General features: G+C 47.5%; 1 protein-coding gene across 1 annotated transcript in view; it reads right to left on the reverse strand.

Moving 5' to 3' along the window:
- TXNDC5 (thioredoxin domain containing 5) overlaps nt 1-25,601 on the reverse strand; it is a 29,534-nt gene that overhangs the window by 3,634 nt on the left and 299 nt on the right. Inside the window, exons 2-8 of the mRNA XM_003897026.5 lie at nt 19,693-19,842; nt 14,721-14,826; nt 10,336-10,432; nt 6,339-6,454; nt 4,216-4,302; nt 3,422-3,565; nt 669-751 (exon numbers count right to left, since the gene is read on the reverse strand). Of these exons, the coding sequence (XP_003897075.4) occupies nt 669-751; nt 3,422-3,565; nt 4,216-4,302; nt 6,339-6,454; nt 10,336-10,432; nt 14,721-14,826; nt 19,693-19,842 (783 nt within the window). The remainder of the gene's footprint in view (nt 1-668; nt 752-3,421; nt 3,566-4,215; nt 4,303-6,338; nt 6,455-10,335; nt 10,433-14,720; nt 14,827-19,692; nt 19,843-25,601) is intronic.

The following is a 25,601-nucleotide window of genomic DNA, read 5'->3' on the forward strand; positions in this document are numbered from 1 at the left end:
AATAATTTAATGTTGTCCTAAACCCTCTGCTTTTCCAAATGGATTGTTTTATTTGTGAAGACAAAAAGTTACTCCCATTTTTTCAGCTGAGGGAACTGGGGTTCAAAGGAATTAAAGGACATTCACGGTAAGTCTTAGAACCAAGGTTGTCTGGATCTCACACTATCTGCAATCCATTTCTGCTCTGGTCTCCAAGACCGTGTGGCACGCAGGTCCAGGAAACTGCGTAGCATATGAATGGCTCTCACAGACTCTGCTGGATTTCTCTACAAAAGAAATCTGACTACTTAAAAGAACCGAGGAGCAAAACTACATCATGACACTCATTGTTTCGCCAAAAAAAAAAAAAAAAGCCATCTATTTGGAAAAGTGCAGATACCACAACACTGAATATGGCCATCATAATTTGCCTCAATTTTTATGTTTTCTCCAAAGTTGATAGAACTTTACATTAGCCTCATTCTCCATATATAATTAAGGCCACTGAAGTTTAACATATTTGAATATAGGAGCATAATGATAACGGTTCCTTATTTCCTACAACATGACCTACATGTAAATGCAACACGTGCCCAACATTGAGTCTAGAGGGGTGGCAGATGAGCTGGAAAACATGATGTGACTTAGTACACATGGACAAAGTAGTTTCTAATTAAACAGCCACTTACCATGGAGCATAAAACTTGATGAAGGTTATTCCTTCTGCAATGGTGTCATCGAAGTTATTTTCAGTGAGTGCCAACACAGTGCCCTTCAAGGGAGGGAAAAGCCACAGTTCAAGTACATCCCTTAAAGTTGAGCAGGGCCATGCTTTGGAATTGCAGATATACGAATCAGTAATTTTTAAAAAATGCTGTTATGCAGGCTCCAAAGTCACAAAGAAATACCTACACAACCTGCATTTCATAGGCTATATACAAAGGGAGGCTGGCAGCCTCTGAAGGGCAGAGAGATCAGTACAAGTCCCTGGGTCCCAAGCCTGGGAGATGCGGTGAGGAGGTGGCTGGACACTGTATGGGGGTGGTGGGGGCAGGGGCTGTCTTTTGGGGATGAGGCAGGTTGAAAACTCCCAGGCTATTGTTCTGACACCGCTCCAGGGCTCTGTGGTGTGGACCAGGCAGCCCTGGGTGTCCGACGCTTGAGTCTGCACCTCTAGGCTTGGAGTCTCTAGGATACCCACTGAAGTCTGATCCTCAGCTGCTTTTCTCACTGGCCACCCTGTTCTCCTAGCACCCTTTTGACATCCTCTCTCTGCAACAAAGAACTGAGTTACAATAGCACAGGCAATGATATGTGTTTTATATTGAACATAAAAATGGAAAGCAGCCTGTTCTAAGTCAATGTGAAAAATGTTGATGGAAGCTCTGGCTGGAGAATTTAAGGGAAAGGTGCTACATGGTAGTCTGCTTTAAAGCCATTCTCCCTTGACAGTTCTTTACAGAATGACGTCTATGTGTTTCTCCAAAAATGGATCTGCGATTCTCTCCTGAGAGCAGGAATGGGATGATTTATCATGTGGCTAAGTGTACCAGGGCTGCTCCATTTGAGTCTGGCATCGAGTAACATGTGTCAGTGACGAAGGCCAAGCGGGGCCATTGTGGAACACTACCATCTTTATGTCCAGAAACATGACGCCACACGCACTGAAAAGACCCACTTCATGGTGGAAAACTGTATTATAAATAGAAACGGTGCTGTGATGAAAACATCCATGGTATATAATTATACTCAATTTGGGATGACCTTTGTAACCACCATGACACACATACTCCTCTAACATATGTGGTCCTAACAACTACAAAACCAGCTGCTTGCTTCTTCAACCAAAACATCAACTTTTAAACAACACTCAGGCCATCCCTGACCTACAAGAGTCCAATTAGGGATGGGGCCGTGGGGGTGAGGAGGCCCTGTATGGCCCCACGCAGTGAGAAGGGGGTTGGTGGCTCCACTGGTTTTTCCAAATCCCATCTCCTGGCCTTCAGGTGTGGCTTCTACCTGAAGAGGATGACACGGGCACTCTCGTCCAGTGCAGACCTCCTACCGTAGCCCCAGGCTCATGGATGGAACTGCCATTGAACACTGCCACCTACGCAGCTGACAGCCGTGAAGATCAACACCTTGAAAACCAAGCTCATCCCTTTTCGTCAAGCTCTAGCTCTGGCCCTGCCCCTGTGCTGGGTACCGTCCTCCACCAGATATGCAGGAAGGAGACTCGCCTCGGACCCTCCCTACCTCTCCTCCCCGCTGCACAGCAGGCTGGACTCCTTATGCTGGCTTTCTCCTCCTCACCATCCCACAGTCACAGCCGCACCATGAGACGCATCATCTTTAATGGCCTAATAGAGCAGCTTCCCACCTCCAGCACGTGTGCATGCCAGTCATTATCCTACAACTCCACTCTGCACAGAACTTCCGTGGGCTCCCTGTGAATATGGGATACAGGTCGTAATCCTTGGCCAGCTGCCCACATCCTCTCAACTCCAGCTCCTCTCTCTCACTCTCAGGGATCCTACACCACACCCCGACCTGTCTCCCCCGTGTTCCCCCAGCCCCAGCTCTGGCCCTGCGGACGCGCTGGCTGATCTCTGCTGGTGCGGCGCCTCAGCGGCAGCCCTGCCCAACCTACCTATCCAGCACAGATCCCATCAGTCAGCTCCTTAGGGACACTTCTTGCCCATTTGCCCCCACTTCTCTCTAGCAACCAGCCCCGCACACATTTCTGCCCCAGCCCCCTGCCATTGGCTTCTGTGTCTTCTCACCATTTGCCTCAGAGACCTGTATGCTTTAGAGGCAGGAAACCGGTCTTATTTTTATTTCCTGGTGGCCTAGAATAGTGCCTGTGATACAACAAGGGCTTGATAAAGCAGAACAAACGAATCTAAAACCTCCTGCTATCTGAGGGGAGGAAGGAAACCCCTCGGTGTGTCAGGATGGCCTAAGCAGGTTACATCTACAGTCACTAGCCTGATCCCTGTGGATGCCCTCTCGCTTACAGGTCTTCGAGGGCCTCTACAACAGAGGTGAAAGGAAATGCCCGGGACAAGGTCAGGAATAGAATCGGGGCCCCAGGGCCAGCGGCCAAGATTTCACAGCGGAAACCTGCCGAGCATAGTCATCCTTTAAAATGAAGAGGAAAGGAAGGATTCTCTAGAGATTTTTGACACCAGATATTGTCTGGGAATTGTCTCATATCCATTTCATGTTTTTAAAAGGGAAGCTTTTGTTTACATTTACCCCTGAAAGCATGCAAAAGTTGACACAAAATACGTGTTGAAAACGCAGCTATAGCCAACCATCAGAATGACTCTGTCCCCAAACTGTCATTTTGTCCAAAGCATTTGAGAAGGCCCTCTGAGGGTGGGTGGTTGGGGCCGGGGGCCATGGGCCTGCATGGATCCCGACCCCGGCAGGCACCCACCTTGTCGGCCTCGGGCTCGGCTGCCAGCACCGGGGCCTCTGAGGGCTTGACGGTCTCCGTGGCTCCGGTCTCTGTGCGCTGCAGCTGCAACTCCACGTACTCCCTCAGTGACTCCAAATCCCGCTTTCCCTTGTACTGATCCACCTGTCCAAGACACGGGCACACTGCTGAGTGAGTCCACTTAGGTGTTCTGAATCACTTAAGCCTTCCTCCAACCCCTGCTTGCCCAGGTCGGCTCTCCCAGATGTCTTAGCTGTGGTGCTAAGTCTGCATGTTCGTATTTAGATGGGAATGTAGAGAGGATAACTGAACGCTTCGGCTTTGGTGAGAGAACTATACAAGCCCCTCTTCCCTCCGTGGGGTTATACATCACGGAAGTCTGGGGCGGAGGCCTGCCAGCGAGCTGTTGTGCTGATGGGGAACTCTGAGCTGCTGACCATCGGCCAGGGAAGGAGGGAGAGAGGCAGAACCGGACCAAGTGCAAGCCTTAGCTCTGTTCAAAGGCCTGAAGGTTTGTGTTCATGACCAGAGCACAGTTAACCCTATGACTGTAAGATCTGGGTTATTCTAGTGATAACTTGGGCCACTGAAATGTTTCAAGGTAGTGTAACGAATGAATTTATCTCCACAACCCGAATCTTATCAATTAAGAGAAAGACATTTGTTCCATTTCTCCAAACCAGTGCCCTAACAATCAAGACTGGCAATTCACTGTGCCCATTAAACCACTCAGTAGCTCAGCCTGATGGGGTTAAGAGATGAAGAACTCTCAACACCTAGAAGGGCAGACGTACCTTTTTCCCATCTCGGAACCAGAGAAGAGTGGGGTAGCCACGAACCTGGTTTCCGGAGCAGAGTTCATAGTGCTGTGTACAATCAACCTGAGAATAAAGGCAGATCAACTTCCCAGTCAGTTTCTTCATGGACCTTCTTGCTAATGGGACTACTGGTAGCTTGGTACTTTACAAATATTCTTTTCAAAATCCAGATTCTGTAGCAACTCTGCCAGCAAGGTGCAGTTTTTGAAGAGAATGTTCCTAAAAGCTACGCTAAAACATACCTGAGCTAAAGGGAGTAAGGGAAAGATTTACTTTAGAGGTAAGACGTGTTGTATTAATAGCTCAGTTAAACATGCCAATTTTTAGGAAGCAACACTTCAACTCAAGCAAGTCAAGTCAGCACCTGGGAGCTGGAGTCAGGGTCCTGGCTTGACATTTGCTGGTGGTGGTGCTGGTGGGAGGGGTTAGCCTGGCTGTCGGTGTCTGGGACCCAGACCAGTTCACACGCCAGCTTAGAATTTCCTCTCATGCTCGGGCTTAGAGGCTCTTAAAATCAAGAGGGAGCAAGAAGTGAATTTTAAACAGGAGTAGTTGGTATATAATAAAGGTAAGACTGAAAAGATGTCAAGATTATAATCCGTCCTTAATTCTATAAACTGAATTTACCAACAAGCACAGCTCTTCAAGCTTTTTATTTCATTTCAATCTCAAAAAGATTCCGCTTGCCCAACATTTTCATGAAACATCTTGTTCTAAGTCATTGCTTTCTTTTTTCTTTTCTACCAGCACGAAAATCGGCAGGACTAAGTTGTTTTTCACTACGTCAGCAAACGGGGGTAAAAATACTATTTCAACACCTAGGACCCATCAGACAGCAGCTGAGGTGCAGAACTGAAGTACAGCAGGCCTCAGCCCAAGGTTGGCAGAGGACAAACATTTTGAAGGGTCCGGTGTAACCCAGCCACATGTGCCAGGCAGGAAGGGCTTCAGCATGGTCACCTAGGCTTGTGTCTGCTAGGATCCTCTATGGACATAAACCTAAAAGAATCTCCCATAAAATTTCATACAATCATTAAGTAAGGATACAAGGAATGGGGTAAGACAGTAGACAAGATTATTTTATAATTACTTCCCCGCAATGTTCAATAACTATAAACTGATAATCATAACATGTATAATTAGTATATATTATCATAAGCGTTTAAGAGGCAACAGTGAGAAATCCATTTAACTGACAACAAAAGTGATTGCAACTTACTAAGCATCCGCCCCATGCCGAGCATCACACTAAGCAGTGTACTTTCACCTGCCCAGACACCACACAGTAGATCTTAGCTCAGTTTTGCAAAGGGGGAGACCAGGCGTGGAGAGGTTTTGCCCAAGGTCAGCCAGCCAGGTCTACCCAATCCCCAGGTTTACGCTTTTGACCATCTCACCATCCCAAGCAGATCATCCTGTTAACCATCATCCAGTCCTAGACATGCAGCGTTACTTTTGTATACAAATCAGCCCCGTGGCAAGGTAGAAAAACGAGATTTTTAAGAAAGGAAATCCATGCATGGTGTCTGGTGGGTGCTGGAAAGTGGATAAGAATAAAAGTGATATCCCTGGAGCTACACTGGATATTTCCAGAAAATCCAGTTACACAGAAGTTGTCAGACATCACTCTTGGCTTCTCTGTATAAAGTGGGAAACCCTGGAAAGAATCCCAGGCACAGTGCAAACTGAGGGAGGGTCTTCTACGTGCCTGGGCGAGCACAGGGCCAGGGTCCTTTTAGAGAGGGCTCTTGGGTGAGGTCGAACGTGGATGGTCTCCAAGTTCGTCCAGTGAACATTCTACAAGGCTCGACCCCGTATCTTTGCAGAACGGGCTCTGGGGCTGCCAATTCAGATTTGGCCATCTCTTCAAAATAAACAAAGCAGCCGAGGCCATAATTTATCTCTGGGCTGTGGAAAAGTCAGCAAAACTCAAAATCAGGCTGCCATCTGTGAAGGTGAAATGAATTATCAAGTGGCATACTAAATGGAATTAATAAATCAAGTTTGCGACTTTGCACACAGAATGAATAATGGGCCACTCTGCTAATTAATCCAGCCCAAAGCAGTCCATTTCCAGTTTAATAAGGGCTTTCACTCACCTTGCCAATCTTGACAGTTTCGGAATGTTCAAGGCCCAGAGCCAGCTGCTCCCAGGTTGGAGCCAGAGCTTTGCAGTGACCACACCACGGAGCGAAGAACTTGATAAAGTGGTCGCCTGGAGTGGAGAGCCAAGGCAGAGACGGGGGAAAGAGGAACTGTAATTTATGTCAGACCTCACTAGAGAGTTAATTGAAGAATCAGATCTTTGTCCTGCTTAGCAAATCTCAGTTCAGCATGAGCACTTTAATGGGTACAAAGGGACTCCATCAAATGTGTTTCTATTCATGAGTTCATAACAATACTCAAAACCAAATTTGTCATCTTTGATGGACAATCAGCAACAACTCATTATTTGGAAAACTGTAGGGAGAGAATGAGGCATTTCTCCCACCTCTCCCATATGCACTGCACCACTGAATAACCAGGTGATAAATGAGGGCGAGTTTCTCTTGGTTAAAAAATGAAGGGGCCAGGCGCGGTGGCTCAAGCCTGTAATCCCAGCACTTTGGGAGGCCGAGATGGGCGGATCACTAGGTCAGGAGATCGAGACCATCCTGGCTAACACGGCGAAACCCCGTCTCTACTAAAAAATACAAAAAAAACTAGCCGGGCGTGGTGGCGGGCACCTGTAGTCCCAGCTACTCGGGAGGCTGAGGCAGGAGAATGGCGTAAACCCGGGAGGCGGAGCTTGCAGTGAGCTGAGATCTGGCCACTGCACCCCAGCCTGGGCGACAGAGCGAGACTCCGTCTCCAAAAAAAAAAAAAAAAAAAAAATGAAGGGATGCTTGAATGAGTCTCGGCACTTCGCAGCCCTAAGGAATGAATGGAGCCAGGCCCTGCCTGTCATGGTCACCCACATCCCAAAGAGAGACAACTGGACACTCTGTGCCCCCACCAGCTATGAGGTCTTCCTGTGCCCCCAAAAAATATCACACTGAAACTGATTCTGTCCCCAGACCCAACTACCAATTTACAGGAAACAGAGAAATCAGGGAAACATGTAGACCACACTACGGGGACACAATTAGCAAAGTCTGGACCACGGGGAGCTCTACAGGTGAAACCACCTATGTCTTCAGCAAGAAAGAGAAAGAGATGTCTGGAGAACATGCAGGTTAAAAGAGCCTTAAAAGATATATACACACACATGAAACTACAGTGCTCGGGAATGTGCACTTCAGTGATGAAACCATAAAAGGAGTCGTGATATGGTTTGGCTGTGTCCCCACCCAAATCTCATCTTCAATTCCCACATGTTGTGGGAGGGGCCAGGTGGGAGGTAACTGAGTCACAGGGACAGGTCTTTCCCGTGCTGCTCTCGTGATGGTGAGTACGTCTCATGAGATCTGATGGTTTTAAAAATGGGAGTTTCCCTACACAAGCTCTTTTTGCCTGCCAATATCCACGTAAGATGTGACTTGCTCCCCCTTGCCTTCCACCACGATTGTGAGGCTCCCCTGGCCATGTGGAACTGTGAGTTCTCCATTAAACCTCTTTCCTTTGCAAATTGCCCAGTCTCGGGTGTATCTTCATCGGCAGTTTGAAAACAGACTAATATAAGTGGTTTCCACAAATGTCAGGAAAGCGCCTTCTTGGAGAAGAAGGGAGGGCGGGCTGAGCCCTGGATGGGACACGGGAGGCTGGCAGTTTTATTTCTTGAACCGGACAGTAGTTACAGTGTGACCACTCTATAAAAATTCATTAAGCCCTACATTTGTTCTCTCGATCTGTATTACATTTTATCATTAAAAAAAAGTTTAAAAAGTAAAACACCCTGTCTCTACTAAAAACACAAAAAATTAGCCAGGCGTGGTGGCGGGCGCCTGTAGTCCCAGCTACTCGGGAGGCTGAGGCAGGAGAATGGCATGAACCTGGGAGGTGGAGCTTGCAGTGAGCCAAGATCGTGCCACTGCACTCCAGCCTGGGAGACACAGCGAGACTCTGTCTCAAAAAAAAAAAAAAAAAAAAAGTAAAACATCACCCCCTTGGCTAGGGGACACACACACACAGAAAAAACAAGCCCTCACAGCATCATTCTTTGGACACAGAGGGTGTTTAGCTGTTCTACCCTGACATCGGGCTGATACCAAACTGAAATCAGGCTGCGGTCAGGGAGAGAACGAACCAGTGGCATGTGGCCTGGCCTCTGAGCAGGACTGTGCCATGCTAAGGCTAACAGCTACTGCCTCATCAGCACAGCAACGATGCACCTGAAGAAAATGGTGCAAAACTTCCTTTAAAAGTTAACAACTTCCATTTAAAAACGTGCAAGGCTGAAACCAGTGCAGGTGCACGGTAGATCCTGCACTGTAAGATGGAGACAAGCTCTCCGGGAACCTCATCAGAGCACTGATGGGAAGCCAGCAAGGGCAGGAAGCCACCATGGTGCCTACACGACACAGCTCTGTGGCAGTGACCCACTCAGGGAGGCGCTGGCGAGGCCTGCCAGAGCCGGTCTGTAACAGGTGATTCGGGAAACACATCCTGCTCAGAGCCCAAGCCAATTCCAGCTGCAAATGCACTCCCGCAGCAGAATGGCTGAAGTTCCACTGTCAGGGCACCGGTACAGATAAAATAACAACTTTTAACAAAATGGGAAACGGCTGAAGGCCTCATGATCAGTTACTGTGGACAGTAAGTGTGGTGGGGGAGGGGCTCTGACTCCCAGCAGGCACAAGTCACAAGGCCAGAGGCAATCCAAGCCCTTTCTCACGTTTCCAACCCAGTCTTCTAAGGGGATTTCTCTCCATGGTAGCATTTGGTAATGGGAGTCAGCCAGGAAGCCAAATTTGCTTTCAGGTCATTCGGCGTTGGGCCAAGTTTTCTGAAACGTATCTACGGGTGAATAAAGGACGCTTACATATTCACATTGGAAATTTAATGGGGATCATTCTGATATTGGGAGACCATTTTCAAAAAATGGGATGTGGTATAGAAAGATCTTTTAAGTGGAAAGAGTAACTAATTTGATTCACGTTATAATGGTGTCATTAAATTCTGGGTTTTGTTTGGTTGTTTTCTGAGACAGGGTCTCGCTCTGTCACCAAGGCCGGAGTACAGTGGTGTGATCACAGCTCACTGTAGCCTTGACCTTCCAGGCTCAAGCGATCTTCCCACCTCTGCTCCAGGAGTGCCTGGGACTACAGGCACATGCCACCATACCCAGCTTTTTTTTAAATCTTCTGTAGAGACAAGGTCTTGCTTAGGCTGATCTCGAACTCCTGGGCTCAAGCAATCATTCCACCTTGTTTTCCCCAAGTGCTGGGATTACAGGCATGAGCCACTATGCTCAATCTCAATTCCGTTTAGATAGGGAGAAGCTTTTGTTTCTGCCTGAGGTCATTAGGCATATGATTACCATTAATACACAGGCATACCTCCGAGATACTGTAGGTTTGGTTCCAGACCACTACAATAAAGATAATATCACAATAAAACAAGTCACACAAATTTTTGGGTTCCCTAGTGGATATCAAAGTTATGTTTACACCATAGTCTATGAAATGTGCAACAGCATTATTTCTTTAAAAACAATGTACCTTAATTAAAAAATATTTTATTGCTAAAAAGATGCTGACAGAGGGATACAAAGTAAGCACAAGCTGCTGGAAAAATGGCTAGACCTGCCAGATGCCGGGCTGCCAAAATCCTCAATCCGTAAAAAATGCAGTATCTCCAAAGTGCAATAAAGTAAAGAGCAATCAAGCGAGGCGAGCCTGTCAATAAACACTCTTAGCCAAGGATGCACTGTCCAGCTAGCGTGTGGGTAATGAGTGCTTAGCATTAGACTTGGCATTTCCATAAGGGCACAGAGAAAAGGAGAACTCATGTTTAAGAGGAGGTGCACTGAACAACGGTCCCAACAGCTCCTCAAGAGTGACCCTTTGTCAGTGCCACTGATGCTGCTAAGAGCTCTTGAGTGGCAGGAAGGAAAAGCCCAGCACGCCAAGAAGTAATAGTGGTTCTCTGAAGCTGGCACCAGGACCTCCCCCTTACCTTGTGCGACGTGCAGCTCAAAGTTGCTCGCTGAGAGCTCATACAGCCCCTGCTTGAGCTCAGGGGCCCTGGGCGGTTCCACTTCTGGCTCTGGTGTCTAACAAGAGGAAATAAAACAGTCATGGGTATGTCAGTGGAGACACAGGGAAACCATCCAGGAGGTGACTGTGTCTGTGGGGAACCGCCTGCAGAGGCCTCCCTCACTCAGCAACCTGGAACCTTTGTACGATGCTGCTGTGCTGAGTAAGGGCAGTCAGGAACTGATCTCATCAAGCCCTCCGGAAGCTTCGGCAAAAAGCCTCCCACCAGCCTCACCCTCAGTGAAAGCTCTAGGTCTCAGGCTCCAGGGCAGCCAAGTGATAGCTGTCCCTATCCCAAAACCCAACCAAACAAAGCAGACAACGTAAAGGATAGTCTTACCCTACACCCTGTCCTCTTCTTTGAAATGTGCTTGGATACTTCACAAAGAATACAAAATACAATGCCTGATGGACATATTCTGAAGGGGACAGCACTTGCAGACACCAGGGTGCCCAGCGCAGTGGCTCAGGCCTATAACCCTAGCATTTTGGGAGGCTGAGGCAAGAGGACTGCTTGAGCCCAGCAGTTCAAGACCAGCCTAGGCAACAGAGTGAGACCCCATCACTACAAAAAAATTTTTAAATTACCTGAGCATGGTGATGTGCACCTGTAGTCCCAGCTACCTGGGAGGCTGAGGTGGGAGGATCACTTGATCCCAGGGCTGGAGGCTGCAGTGAGCTGAGAATGCGCCACTGCACTCCTGCCTGGACAACAGAGTGAGACTCTGTCTCAAAAAAACCACAGATACCAAGGTAGCAAAATGGACAAAGCTGAGAATGAGAAACTCAGGGACCAGGAGGGCCTGGTTATCCTTACTTCACACAAATGACAGGGAAAACTGTGAGGAAGACACAACTGTGGAAGACGGATAAAGAGAAAAGGAGGTGATGAGAAGGAAAATGCAGGTGAATGAAAGGCGACAGAGAGAAAACCATGGCATGAACATAAGCTGCACCTTCAAGAAAGAAGGTGATTCACGTGACTAAGTCTTGTACAGAAAGAGGGGGAAAGGGGCTTTTCAAAAGACGCTTCTGACAGGACCCAAGCAGACAGCGATGCGTGCAGCTGTCTAGTCACAATCCTACACTTCTCGACTTTTCAGACCAGGTACAGCTGTGGCTTCCAACTAAAGTAACCAGAAATGAGGGAAAGATAATGGAATCACTGTTCTGCTGCAGACACACGAGTGTGTATTACTCAGCTTTTATCTGGGGGTTCATATTCCTATTAAAAAGAATATCCAAGCTAAGTTGTTAAAGGCTTTAAAAGTGCTGACAGTTCAAAGCTGTGCAGGGCTGGAATCATAAAGAACCGTAAAGTTTCCCTTCCGCTGCGAGCGTGTCAAGACTTTCAAAGTGCTAAATACCCACACGAAAGAATGCCCGAGGGAAGGATGGCTACGTGAACAGTCAGTGAGTTCACATAAGGTGAAATAAAACACTGTGTGCCACTCTCCATGAGATGTTCAAGGGCCTTTCACTACGAAGTGTTCATTTACGGCACGTGCGGGGCGCCCCTAGTTGCTTCCTGGGTTCCTGGCAGACTGCAGAGCAGTCTCCCGGCCCCGGAACACCACAGTGCATCCCAGAAACAGGTGGCATCTCACTCTGCAGTGGCAGCAAACGCTGATATGGTTCTTAAGAAAGCAACCTGGCACTATTCATCAAGAGCCATAAAAATGATCTTGTTTTTTATTCCTGGCCTTACAATTTTATGTCTGGGAAGACTATATTCTAAAAATATCACTCAAAAGAAGAGGGGGGAAAATGTCCTTTACAACGATAAACTTGTTCCCTACAGCATTACTGATGATGGAAAAAGTATACATAACCTAAATATCCAGACAGAATCAGAGCTGAATTATGGCAAATCCACATGATAAAATAATGTAAGACATGGTCAATATAAAGACCACATAAATATGTAAAATCATTAATAAGATGAAACATGTTTGTATGATTATAACTGTTCAAGAAAAAATACAGAAGCAAACATGGAAATATAAAAATTGCAGTAGAATGTACAAAGTGACAAATTGTCTTCTGAGTTTCTTGAATATTGCCACAACACTTTAAAAAAATCTAAATTTATCCCACATGAATATTAAAAAATGTAGGTACTAAGTTACTTAGGTATACAGATAAAGAACTTGCTTTAAAGTTTTCACTTAAAAAGCTAAGAGAATTCTGGTTTGCAGTATAAAGTATGCACACTTAACCTTTTCCACAATAAGGCATATGGTCATTGTTTCTGGCAATTATCTGGGACCTCCTATTGCTGGGAGACACTACAATATGGCAAGTTAGGTGACTGTGGTTCTGGGGTGGCATGGGGGGATTCCACACAGCCATCCTGCTCCCACACTGAGGAGACAGAAAGTCCCTTGCAGAGCCTGGACTCGGCCTCTCAGCCCTTCCCAAACTGCAGGTGAGGCCACCACCTCCACTAAGGGAAATGGGCCGTGAGATGAGGTCTTTCTGCCATCCTGATACTGCCTGCCGGTTTCTTGAATAAAGCCATCACAGAAGACTGGCTTTTTTGGTGAAATTTATTTGAGGCTATTAACTCCTCCTTCAAATTGGCTTCCTACCATCCAATATACGTGTCCCCACAAAGAAAATATTTTCATAAAGGAAACAATGTCAAATTTAAATCTGTATGAAAGTCACACCTGCTTATTCAGCTTTCTTGCCAGGACAAAGATGCAAACCTCATGAGAGGTCTGTGGTTCTCCCTTTAAGCTAAAGTTAGGTAAGTCTCTGGTTCAGTGACACACATCACACACCAACAGTCTCCACCACACAGTTCAGAGTCTTTTTTTTTTTTTTTTGCAATGGAGTTTTTGCTCTGTTGCACAGGCTGGAGTGCAGTGGCACGATCTCGGCTCACTGCAACCTCCTCGGTTCAAGTGATTCTCCTGCCTCAGCCTCCCAAGTAGCTGGGATGACAGGTGCCCACCACCATACCTCACTAATTTTTGTATTTTTAGCAGAGATGAGGTTTCACCACATTGGCCAGGCTGGTCTTGAACTCTTGACCTTGGGTGATCCACCCACCTCAGCCTCCCAAAGTGCTAGGATTACAGGCGTGAGCCACCGCACCCAGCCGAGTTGACAGAGTCTTTACAGGTGAGGGATGGAAGTACTGAATCAGCAGCCAAGTTTCTGATTAGATCATCAAAGATGGGGCAGAGCGGAAGAGCCGCACAGACACACTGGAAAATGGCATCAGTAAGCGGCAAAGCTCCAAAAGGACCACCACAGACCACCTTCAAATCAGTGGGCGCCTAGCTGGTACAAGAAGGTAGTCCTAGGTCTTTGTTGAAATTGAAAGTACAAAGACTTCAGATGCTCTTCCTAGCTCATCAGGATCCTACAGTGTAGGAATACAGGTCTTCTTCCAGTCCCTCTCCAACACACCAGCATGACCCACCAGGTCTACCCGGACTCCCGGGGCCTGAGCGCTCGGCATTAATCAGAAGAAACCACCCACAAAGGGACACTTAACCAGTGGTTTATGATCATGATGATTTATAACAAAGTGAAGACTTCCAACATCAACTGGGAAGGGGGAGGATTATAAATTCTTTTTAGTACTTAATATTCTAAGAGTCTACAATCTCCTGATATTAGCCTTAGTATGGGAAGTGCATTAAGACACAGAGTATTAACGGTACAAAATGATGTTATAAGCAAAGCCCATTAGGGACTCAGGGACTGAGCACCGAGAAGAAAAGGATCCACCCTACGGGTACAGCTGGCGGGCTAGGCCTGAGCCAGAGGACTGCAGGTGGTAGAGGGCAAAGGTCGGGGGGATGGGAGGAGGCTCCAGTGCTGGCTTGGATAGGAGATTCTAGGCGGGCCAGGCCCTGACCCCAGGTGGTGCAAAGTCAGTCTCAGATGCTGGGGAACACTTGTGAACTGTATTACCTGTGACGGTGGCAGGGTGGCAGTGTTAACAAGAAGTGCTTATCTGTGAGACCACACAAGTGACCTCCCTGAAGACTGACTACAGCCAAACAAGGTGCAGGTGGCGGGAGAGACAAACACCAAGATGGCAGTAACTGTTGAAGCTGAGGGTTTAGTCTTCTCTTGACTTTTGTGCACATTTCGGTATTTCCATACCAAAAAAATGTTTGTAAAAGTTCATCTGTACCTATAATATCAATGAGCTCTCAAAAAAAGTAGAGTTGCTTTAAAATGGCAGCCTGAATCATTAACCGCAACTGGCCTCTGCCCCGTTACATATTACCCCAAAGATGCAGGCAGGGAGAAAGGGAGGGAGGGAAGCAGGTAGGCACTGACCGCTGGCTCCTCGTTCAGTGTCTGTAGCATCCAGTTTTCCAGTGTCTGGAAATCCCGAGGACCCTGGTACTTCACAGCTTCTTGGCCTGGCTTGAAAAGCTTTAAGCTGAAAGAATAGCAAAGGATTAGGCAGAGCAAAAAGAAAGTTGTGTTACCAGAGAGCAAACTCATTTAGTGAAACAATTAGAAAATGGGCTGTCAAGGGGCTGCAGCCAGGCACACATCCGCTCTTCTCTGATAAAAAGGAAACAAAACTAATGTTCCAGGAGGTAATACATTCAGTTAATCCTAAACTTTTAGAAGTTTCTGATTTTATTCAAGGAAAACTAAAATGAGGTGAAAACTTCCAGCCTCATGCTGTGAGTGAAGCCTTAAAAGCTACAAGTATTCAGTGCTCCTCTGTAGCAGCCTCGGGCCTTCCCCGTAAGCTACTGTTATGCTTTCCCGGCTTCAGCAGTTGTTGTGTATGTGTTCAAATTAGGACCAGAGTAGATACAGTGTTGTTTCGCAATCAAGGTATTCTTCCAGGTCACCCTGGCAGGTATTCAACTCTTGCAAAGCATGAATATCCAGTTACCGTGAGAATTCAAGTTTCCAGCTATAAGAACATCCGTGACATTGACTGATGCAGTCCATTCACCTCCCCATAGAGAAGGAATCCTTTTTTTTTCCTACAAATGTTGGCCTCTGAAGGAATCTGCAGAGAGGATATGGGAGCAGGCTCTTTAACTGTAAGCGAAAGCCATCACCAGAGGATGAAATTAACACTCCCAGTTCCTGCATCCCTCCAGCAGTCATGGGGAAACATGCTCTAATGCGCTAGATAAAAACTCACAGACTACTAATAGAAAAAAAAAAAGAAATACCGAGTACCATTTGTTGGCAAGCCTGCTCATCTAAAACACCCCTGCCACTTCTACAGCACGTATGTGGATTTTGTGAGTAGATGTCCAACGTACAGTATCAGAATTGTAAGATGGCAACATATGTAAAAACCGGACATGAAGGTTTGAATAGTGGCTTAGTTCAACAACAGCTGTAACAGAAGACCACAGACTGGGTGTCTTAGAAACAACAGGATCTGTTTCGCCTAGTTCTAGAGACTGGGAAGTCTGAGATCGAGGTGCCAGCAGAGCCAGTGTCTGGAGAGGGCTTTCTGGTTCACAGATGGCGTCTTCTTGCTGTGTCCTCATATGGCAAAAGGGGAAACAGAGCTCTCCGGGGCCTCTTTCATAAGGTATGTAACCCCATTCATGAGGGCTCCACCCTAATGGCCTACTCCCTCCCTAAGGGCCCACTTCCTATTGCCAGCCTTGGGGATCAGGGTTTCACCTATGAATGCTGGGGGACACACATTCAGTCCATAAGAAATGGCTAATTCTCCTTAAAATGAAGTCACATGGCTAGATTAGGCTTTGAAATGAAAACAGGCATACTGGCCCTACCCAGAACCTAAGATGGTACCATGGGGCATAGGTAAGGTCCCTAATGTGTCTCCAATGCAAAACATACACCCAGCTTCCTCAGCAGCTCAGTCTCATAACCACAGAAAACAGCCAAAACTTAACTAGATTTGGCCAGTACACCGGCTACTTCACGAAGTTCAACATGATAAGCAACTGCAACATCTGCGGTAACAAAGATGATGGCCCTCACCTAGCCGGCACCTCCCCAGGCTCCCACAAGGCATGTTCTGCACCTGGAAACAGAAACTGCTTCCTGCGCGGCTCTGCCTCCCACCAGCGCTCTTCAGGAAGGGAAATGGGTGGATCCTCAAGACATCAGAAAGGAACAGGGACTGTCACACTCATTCCTTGTGTCTTTGCTAAAAGTAAAACACAGTAAGACCTAGCCTATGATTTTTGTAATTTGCTATTCATTTGAGCAAAACAAAAAATTAAAAAAAAAAAAATCTCTTCTTGTTGTTGGACTGAAAATCATTCTAACCTGCCCAAGAAGTCTGAGATTCTTCCTCGGTAAGTTCACAGAGCCCAGGGATAGAGTGGGCACTTCTGGTCCAGACCTTCCAGTTAGTTTGGGGCATCTGACTTCAATTCTCACTGTCGATGGCGGTGAGGAAGGCGATGGAGACTGGGCCACAGGGTACAAGCCCAAACAAAGTATTGCCCCACATTTCTGCTATTACCACGCCTCCACACCGGCATTTGAGTCTCCTCTTTCAAGGAGACAGCAGGGAGAAAATCTCCATGTAGGTATTGCCTTGGCAAACAGCATGATGAAAGTTCTATTACTGTAGACAGTGTTATGAGTTGAACTGTGTCCTGCAAAACAGATCTGTGTAAGTCATAACCATCAATCTCAGAAGGTGACCTTATTTAGAATAAGGTCTTTACAGAGATATTCAAGTTAAAATGAGGTCATTAGGATGGGCCCGAATCTAGCATGACTGGTGTCCTTGTAAGAAGGGTTAATTTGGACACAGAGAGAGACACACACACACAGGGAGAAGAGCACATGAGGACAGAGGATGGCAGTGATGCATCTACAAGCCAAGGAACGCCAAAGATGACCAGGAAACCAACAGGAGCCAGGATGAGGCAAGGGAGGATTCCCCTACAGGTTTCAGAGGGAGCATGGCCCTGCTGGCTCCTTGATTTAGGACCTCTGGCCTCCAGCACTGTGGAGAATACATTTCTATTGTTTCTGGCCACCCAGTTTGTGGAATTTTGGTATGCACAGCCTAGGAAACTAACACAGGTGGTTTTCCCCGTCAGTCCTGCCCTGCTGTAATGATTCACGACTGGCCCAACAGGAAGACCTCAAAACATTTACCTGAGCACAGCCAGCCATCTCTAGGGGGCATGGGAGCCCAAACTCCCTGCCCCTCCAATCCTTTACTCCAGTTACACTTGCCAGGGAAGAATGACATGAAAGCTCATGTCCTGACACATGCCTGGACTCAGGCAGGTACAACATCTGCTTCAGGCCTCACAACCACCCTATGGGATGGGTACTTTCTTGGAGGAGTAAAAGCTCACTCAAGTCCATCTACAGATGCCCCGACACGACCACATTTCATACGGCACATTCCACCTTCTGCATTCTCGGGGAGGAAAGTAATCTGTTCTCGGGAGCTTCTGTAGGGCAGTGATGGTCACAGAGGTTCCTTCCCAAACTGTGTTCAGTGTGATGTAAGCTCGTTTTTGTTCTTTTTAATAACACAAAACCAGCCCATGGTTTACTTGGGGAGACCAGATCTTCTCATTAAAAATCTAAACACATGATCCAATACGGGCCTTTTTAAATTTGTGACTTTTTAAATTTGTGATGGTTGTTGGTGAATACCAACAGTGGAGTAGCTGATATTGCAGCTGATAGCTGTTATGGCCAGGCTTAGGCGGACGCCTTCGCTTCCTTCTCTGACGCCCCATTAACACATACCACTCTCAGCTCCATTACAGGTCCTGTGCCACCTTCCCCGTGGCACGGTGTGTGGTGCACACAGTCTCAGGCCACAGATGGTCAGCAGGTTAAGAGGAAAGACATCACAGCCAGCCCATCCCGGCTGCCCCTGAACTTTGACAGCAGCAGGCTCTCCACAGGTAAGCATTCACCTCCTCGCCCTCATCTCTGCTCACTACCTGCTGCTTTGGGAGGCTCTTGATCCATACTTTAAAAGCAATACTATAAAGCACAGAAGTGTTAATGCTTTTATGTAGATACAGATAGTAGGCAATTTTATCTCCATTGATCTGATTTAAAGTAAACCCAAATTATGGCACTTACATTAGCAAGTAGTCACCAAACACCAAGAATTCCAGAGTCCTTTGTGGAAATGCCCACATTTCCAGACGGGAGGGTAAACCCTAACATGTATCGGGTGTGCTCAAATTGGTGTCTGCACACATTCCATGTAAGTCCCATAACAATGTTTGGGGGATCACCTTACTTACAGGTTAAATGATGAGGCCAGAGCTGGGTGGTAAGTAAATGGGAGAGCTGGGATTTGACTGTGACTTCTAGGTTCAAGCCTAGAGCTCCCTCCACTTTTCTGCCTCCTAGGTTTGAATATAAGCTCCAATTTTAAGCTTTATTGATGGCCCCCTATAATATCCAATTAAGCAATAAATTGTATAGAATTGACTTCATTCCTCAATTGAAACAAACAGCAAGGAAGTGACCGTGGCAATCCCTCCACCTCCTTCAGAAACAGCTTCTTCTCTCTTTTGAAGAACTGCTTTTCCCTCCAACACTTGGCACATGGTGTGAATGGGCACATGTCTTGCTATAAGCTCCTGTTTCCCTGGCCACAGTGACTATTCCTGGAACGAACACTCCAGCCAAGCAGGGCCACTGAGTGGTGAGCCCTTCTGTGCAAACAGATACAGGCCTGGAAAGCCATCATCTCAAGGGAGGCGCAGCAGAAACAGACCCCCGACCCCTGAAGCTGGGTCTCAGAGGTTCCTCCACAGCCTTTTAAATAGTCCTTTCTTTCTGTTTAATAAGAGAACAATTATATTTCTAGAATTGAGAACGTTTCAATTTCTATTTCCTATAACCAAAAAAATTCTTCACTGTCAAGGAAGTAAGTATCATCGTCTGTCAGACTCTATACTTCTTTCCAACAGAAACAGCCCTGTGGGAGTCACACGGGAAGGAACTATAGGAAGGGTGTTTGCGAATAAGAGTCACTAGAAAAAGCAAGCCAAAATTGATGACAGTCTACGCACACTGTGTAAAATGTACCAGTGAACATCTAGCATGGCGGGGCCACCATTTTCGTCTTGCAAACACATTCTCTTATAAACAGGAAAACCCAACACTGATGAATTAAAGGTTATCCAGAGTACGAAAGGCATCTAAAATAGACACAGCGTTAAATGCAATTTCTCCCTAATGACAGGGACTGCCTCCTTAAATTTAGTATCTCTTCACTCCTTTACCAAAAGTTTAGGACTTTCTTTGTAACCAGGAACCACCTGGGAAGTGTGCCCCCTTTCTTCCGACTTACGTGGGGTATCCTCGCACTCCCTGGGCGGAGCACACATCGGAGTGGGCCGTGCAGTCCACTTTAGCCACATAGACTTTGGCATCTTCCATGCTGTTATATTTGTCTCCCAGGTCATTCCAAGTTGGCTGCAGCCGCTGGCAGTGTCCACACCTGGAACAAAGCAAGAGTACAAGCGCACTGAGTACCAGGTCACAGGGCAGCTGGCCCACAATTTCAGCCCTGTCCAGGAGGCAATGGGGCTCTCAGTCCTTTCTTTACACCACTGCAGATGGCAGCTCCTGGACCAGTACTCCAGGACCTCTCTCCCCTGCTCCCTCCCCTCCAGAGTCGCTGCCCTGTTCGCAGCATGAAACCTCAGCCTTGTTCCAGCATTAAACTTAGCAGAGTGTTGTTCTGGATCCTACTTGTTCTGGCCCTGCTGACTTCCCACTTGACTTCTATTCCAGAGTCCACCCTCCTTCCCTTGTGGCCTAGTCCTGAGCCCTACTGCAGCATCTGCAGTGTTCCCAAAGGGCTATCGCTTGGTTTGGCCCTGGGACACGTTCTCTGACACTTCCTCTGTAAACTCCACCTAATTAAATCTACCTGCCCTTCAGGTAGATTGGGTGTCACCTCCTCCAGCAAGTCTGCCCTGACTCCTCGGGCCATTCAGTGCCCGTTCTCTTCTCCTGCCCTTCTGGAAAGTCCCTCTACTCCTCCCTTGACAGTAGCTTAGCACCTCCTGCCGTATCTGCTACTTTTACTCACAAACCAAACAGCGACAAATACAAGGCAATCTCAAAATTTACTCAATTGCAATTTTCTCCAATGAGGAGGAAAAAAATATCTGTGGCCACCTAAACTTCTAGGGTTGAAGTAAGCAAACGTCTATAGTATTTATTGTATGAATTCAGTTATGTACAAATAGTTTTAAATCACCTATCATTTTTAAAAGAGTATATTAATTAGGCTTCTTCCGTGCTTCACATTTCATGAGGATATCAGCATCCTTCCCAACACTAGATCTTGAGTCCTACACCTGACCACAGCTCTTCCCGCATTCTCAGGACAGTATGTCCACAGTGCCATACCTGAATTTTTAACGAGACAACCCTAGAAACTTTATCCCAAGTTTCAACTACAATCCCATAGCATGATGACACATGGGTTTGTTATTTAATATGGTAGGTATACACTGATGCCTACAATATAACCACTTTGCTGTATCGCTTTTTAAAATGCTTTTTAAAAAAAAAAAAACAACACTTGCTTATAAGAACACCCAACGCTTAGAATTGTGACTTCTTCCTCAAAATAATTTAATAATCTCTGTTAAATCTTTTTTATTTTCTGACAGATTACCTCAAAAATAAGCATTTAAGTTGGATCCAGTAGCTCATGCCTGTAATCCCAGCACTTTGGGAAGCTAAGGCAGGAGAACTGCTTGAGCCCAGGCGTTCAAGACTGGCCTGGACAACACAGCAAGACCCCCCATCTACAAAAAATTTTTAAAAATTAGCCTGGTGTGGTGGCACACACCTGCAGTCCTAGCTACTTGGGAGGCTGAGGCGGAAGGATCACTTGAGGCCAGGAGTTTGAGGCTGCAGTGAGCTATGATCACACCACTGCACTCCAGCCTGGGTGACAGAGTGAGATTTTGTCTCTTAAGAAAAAAAGGATTCAAGCCAGGTGCGGTGGCTCACACTTGTAATCCCAGCACTCTGGGAAGCCAAAGCTGGTGGATCACGAGGTCAGGAGTTTGAGACCAGCCTGACCAACATGGTGAAACCCCATCTCTACTAAAAATACAAAAATTAGCTGGGCGTGGTGGCACGCACCTGTAATCCCAGCTACTCAAGAAGCTGAGGCAGGAGAAGAATCGCTTGAACCTGGGAGGCGGAAGTTTGCAGTGAGCTGAGATCATGCCATTGCACTCTAGCCTGGGCAACACAGCAAGACTCCCGTCTCAAAAAAAAACAAAAGAAAAGAAAAAAAAGGATTTAAAAGTAGCACTGAAAAAGTCTGCCTCAAGATAATGTTTCTTCCCTAAACAGCACTTTCTTGGCCAGCTAAGAGAATCCCTGCTTTATGAGACACTCAGATACAAAAAAAAAAAAAAAGCACAGTGAAACTATACATACAGATTTAACTTCTGTAGATTCAACAAAGTGAGTTTGTGTGGCAGGGAGAAGGAAACAAGAAAAAAAGGCAATTCCCACAGAACCCTAACGTGTGTGCAAGCTGGGAGATGTGAGGTTTTTGTTCCTCAGCTGGTCTTGGTTCCTGCGTGCTTCTCATGGCATGAGCATTTCTCTGACTATATGAAGCGTGACCTGCTGTCTAAAGACAGGTTTGAGAACTAGTCCATTGGTGTTTAACCAAAGCAGCCGTGATAGTTCTAATGCTGGAGGAAACGCTGGCAGTGAGGACTTACTGACTGACTGGGGCGGTGTCCAACAAGGTACCTTCCTAAGGGACTGTCAAGGGCAGTTCTGACCCTAGGGGACTTTGATCAGTGATGCTCATTCTGGAACTTTAGAACTCCTCTGCAATCTTGACGAGGTTTTGTTGTGTTACCGTGTTTTGTTTTGTTTTTTGTTTTTTTGTGTGTGTGTGAAAACACAAGATTAGATTAAGAATGAGAATAAACAATAAGTAAGTTTGTGCTACACTAAATCAAAACTGACCTTTCTGGGCCATCACCAAGTTGGATGTGCCCTTGCTCCTGGCGGTGATGGGGCCACAGGTGCTATCTAGTTGGCCCTGTGGCTACAGCACCCAGCTCTGAGACAGACAGCTGCATTCACAAAGAAGCCTGTGGCCAAGAAGTAGAGCAAAGCTACCTGGTCCAAATCTTGACCTCACTGTCACCAGGTTCGGGGTGACTCACAAACTAGCCATACAGAAGCTGTGACCGGATGTTGGCACAAAATCTACAGCAGTAGGACAACCCTGCAGCTGCCAAGCTCAGGGCAAAAATACACAGATCAATGTTTTTGTTACAGGGGCTCCAGCCCCTTAATCACACGTGGGCTTTCACCATTTGATGGCAGCAGAAACTGGAAAAAGGTATGTGTGTGCTGAGGGGGAGTCCACTGAGTATTCTATCTGAGCTCTAAACGCTCAGCTGACCACTCCAGGACCTCCTTCCCTCCCCTGCAAAGGCCCCTCCAGAGTCACCACCTTGTTCTCAGCATTACACTTACCAAGCTGTTGTTCCAGGTATTGTTGGTCCTACTTGATCTGGCCCCCCTGACCTCCCATTTGACCTCTCTGTCCACTCAGCCTCCTTTCCTGGCAGCCTATTCCTGAGCCCTACTGCAGTTATCTGCAGTTTTCTGAAAGGGCCCTCTTGAAAGTCCAATTTAAACACCGTCATAGAAACCCACGTATCTCTATTTAAATATCTGTAGTAGACTATCAAGAAGTCAACAAATAGACCGGGCACAGTGGCTCACACCTGTAATCCCAGCACTTTGGGAGACCGAGGCGGGCGAATCGCAAGGTCAAGAGATCAAGACCATCTTGGGCAACATGGTGAAACCCCATCTCTACTAAAAATACAAAAATTAGCTGGGCGTGGTGGTGCACACCTTGTAGTCCCAGCTACTCAGGAGGCTGAGGCAGAAGAATCGCCTGAACCCAGGAGATGGAGGTTGCAGTGAGCGGAGCCTGCACTATTCCAGCCTGGCGACAGAGCAAGACTCTACCTCAAAAAAAAAAAAAAAAAAAAGGCCAGCAAATAACAACATAAACAGTTAATTTTTTGGGAAGCATCCACCTAAATGTCTAGAAGCCACATATAATGGAAAAGGAATTTACTTAATACCAAGTGTCCAGACGTGCCAGTTTTCCCTCTCACTCAGCCCAGGACTAGCTGGTATTTACTGCAGAGATTCTAACTTAAAATTCCTTTGGCACTGCAGGGACTTATTACATCTACATGTCAGTTTTTCTTTAAAAAAAAAAAGGGGGGGGAAAGAACGAGGTGTGATGACTCATGCCTGTAATCTCAGTACTCTGGGAGCCCAGGGCAGAAGGACTGATTGAGATCAGGAGTTTGAGACCAGCCCGGGCAACATAGCGAGACCCTGTTCCTACCAACTACAACAACAAAAAAATAAGCTGGGTGTGGTGACCTGCGCCTGTAGTCACTGCTACTCCAGAGGCTAAGGCAGGAGAATCACTTGAGCCCAGGAGTTAGAGGCTACAGTGAGCTATGACTGCATACCACCGTGTTTTAACGGAGCAAGATCCCATCTCTAAAATAAATAATGAAGAAAGAAAAAAGAAAACCCATGGACAGATTTATTCCACTGAAATGGGCTCCAATTAAGTAGTATATTTAATTGCAATAGTTGCTGAGAATACTCCTGTACAGAGAGAAACTGTTAGTATTGCCTGATTGTTTTATGTTACAAAGTAATTTCTATACCACTGGTAGTTCTAAAAATTCGAGTCAGTTGGTTCTTGGGAATTTGAAACACAATGTACTTCATAGGTACATTGTTAATAAACCCACACTGGTCCAAAAAGTTGATTTAACTCCAAATGGACTGAAACACAGTAACAGCCTGAATACAGGGTTAAGAGAAAAACGTTTCTCCCAGTTTGAAATATACAATTTCTGAACTGGCCATTTTTCTTAGGGTACCTTCTCTCTATGCCTTCCTACATCCCTTTCCCAAGTGAGCCTCTGCTTAGCTCTGGGGAAGAATACCAAGTTCTGCAACAAGCACCTGCAGGCTATTCCAGCCTCTCAAAGGTCTTGTGTCCTAAAATTATGGCTTTTCTGCCCTGGCCTGTGATCACTTCCCTTCCTCGGGGCATCCCAGCGCTGGCAGGAAAGCTGTGCACATGCTTGTGTGAATGACAGGAAGCCCTTCCGTGGGATGAGTGCCAGGGTAGGGGTCTCTCAGGTCAGCGGCGAGGCCCACACCAAAGCCCCGCCCAGAGAACCAAAACAGGAGGGACCATCTGCTCAACTGAGGGGCTTTTCCGGATCTTACACAAAACAAGTGACCTAGCCCCGAGAGAGCAGGGGGGAGGTGACAGGACAGCCTGGAGTTGCGGACCAGTGGGCTCCGGTCAGAGAGCACACCCACCCTGAGCTGCGGAGAGGTGGGGGCGGGTCCAGAACTCGCACTACCTTGGTCTTTCCGGGGTAGCTCGGCAACCCTCCTCTGCCTGGACCACTCCTTCCTATCCCATAAAACACGCACAAAGTGGGAAACGACACTTTCCTGAGTTCTATTTTTCAATTAAAGCCTCTGGAAGGAGACGTGCCCGCCGTCTAAGTGTCCCAGCCGACCCCGGTGGCCGCGGCAGCAGCAAGGCCGCTCCGGTGAGCGCACGTGGCCCACGGGCAGGCCGCGCGTCCGGCCGGCACAGGAAGTTTGGGGCTCTGGGCAGGGACCGCGGGGTGACATTTGGACTCCCGGCTGCCCGAAAGGACGACGACCCCACATTCCCCTCCCTCGGTGCCGAGGTCCAAGAGGGGGTTGAATTCAGGAGCGCGACATAGGGCGGGCTTTTCCCGGCTGTCCCCTCGGGGACCGCCCCCTCCTCCCGCACCGCCCCGGCCGCCAAGCGCCACGTCAGCCGCGAGCGCCCGGCCCGCTGCGCTCACGCCCCCCAACCCGGAGCCCCAAGCCCTCGGTCCCCTGCAGTCTCCGGCTCCCGGCCCCGAGCCGCGGCGCCCGCGCCCCACACCTCCCAGCCGGAGCCCCGAGCCCGCAGGGTCCCCGCGCCCCCAGTGCCCACGTCCCGCAGCCCTGAACCCCGAGCCCCGCGCCCGTAGCGCACACGCCGCTGACCAGAGCCGTCGGCGCCCACGTGGCCCCCGGCCCGGGACCCCCGCTCGCGGGCATAAGCGCCCCACGCCCCCCGAAGCCGCAAGTGCGGGGCAGGGCGCCGGCCTGCGCGGCGTT

Source organism: Papio anubis, chromosome 6 (assembly GCF_008728515.1).
Source record: "Papio anubis isolate 15944 chromosome 6, Panubis1.0, whole genome shotgun sequence".
Lineage (NCBI taxonomy): Eukaryota > Metazoa > Chordata > Mammalia > Primates > Cercopithecidae > Papio > Papio anubis.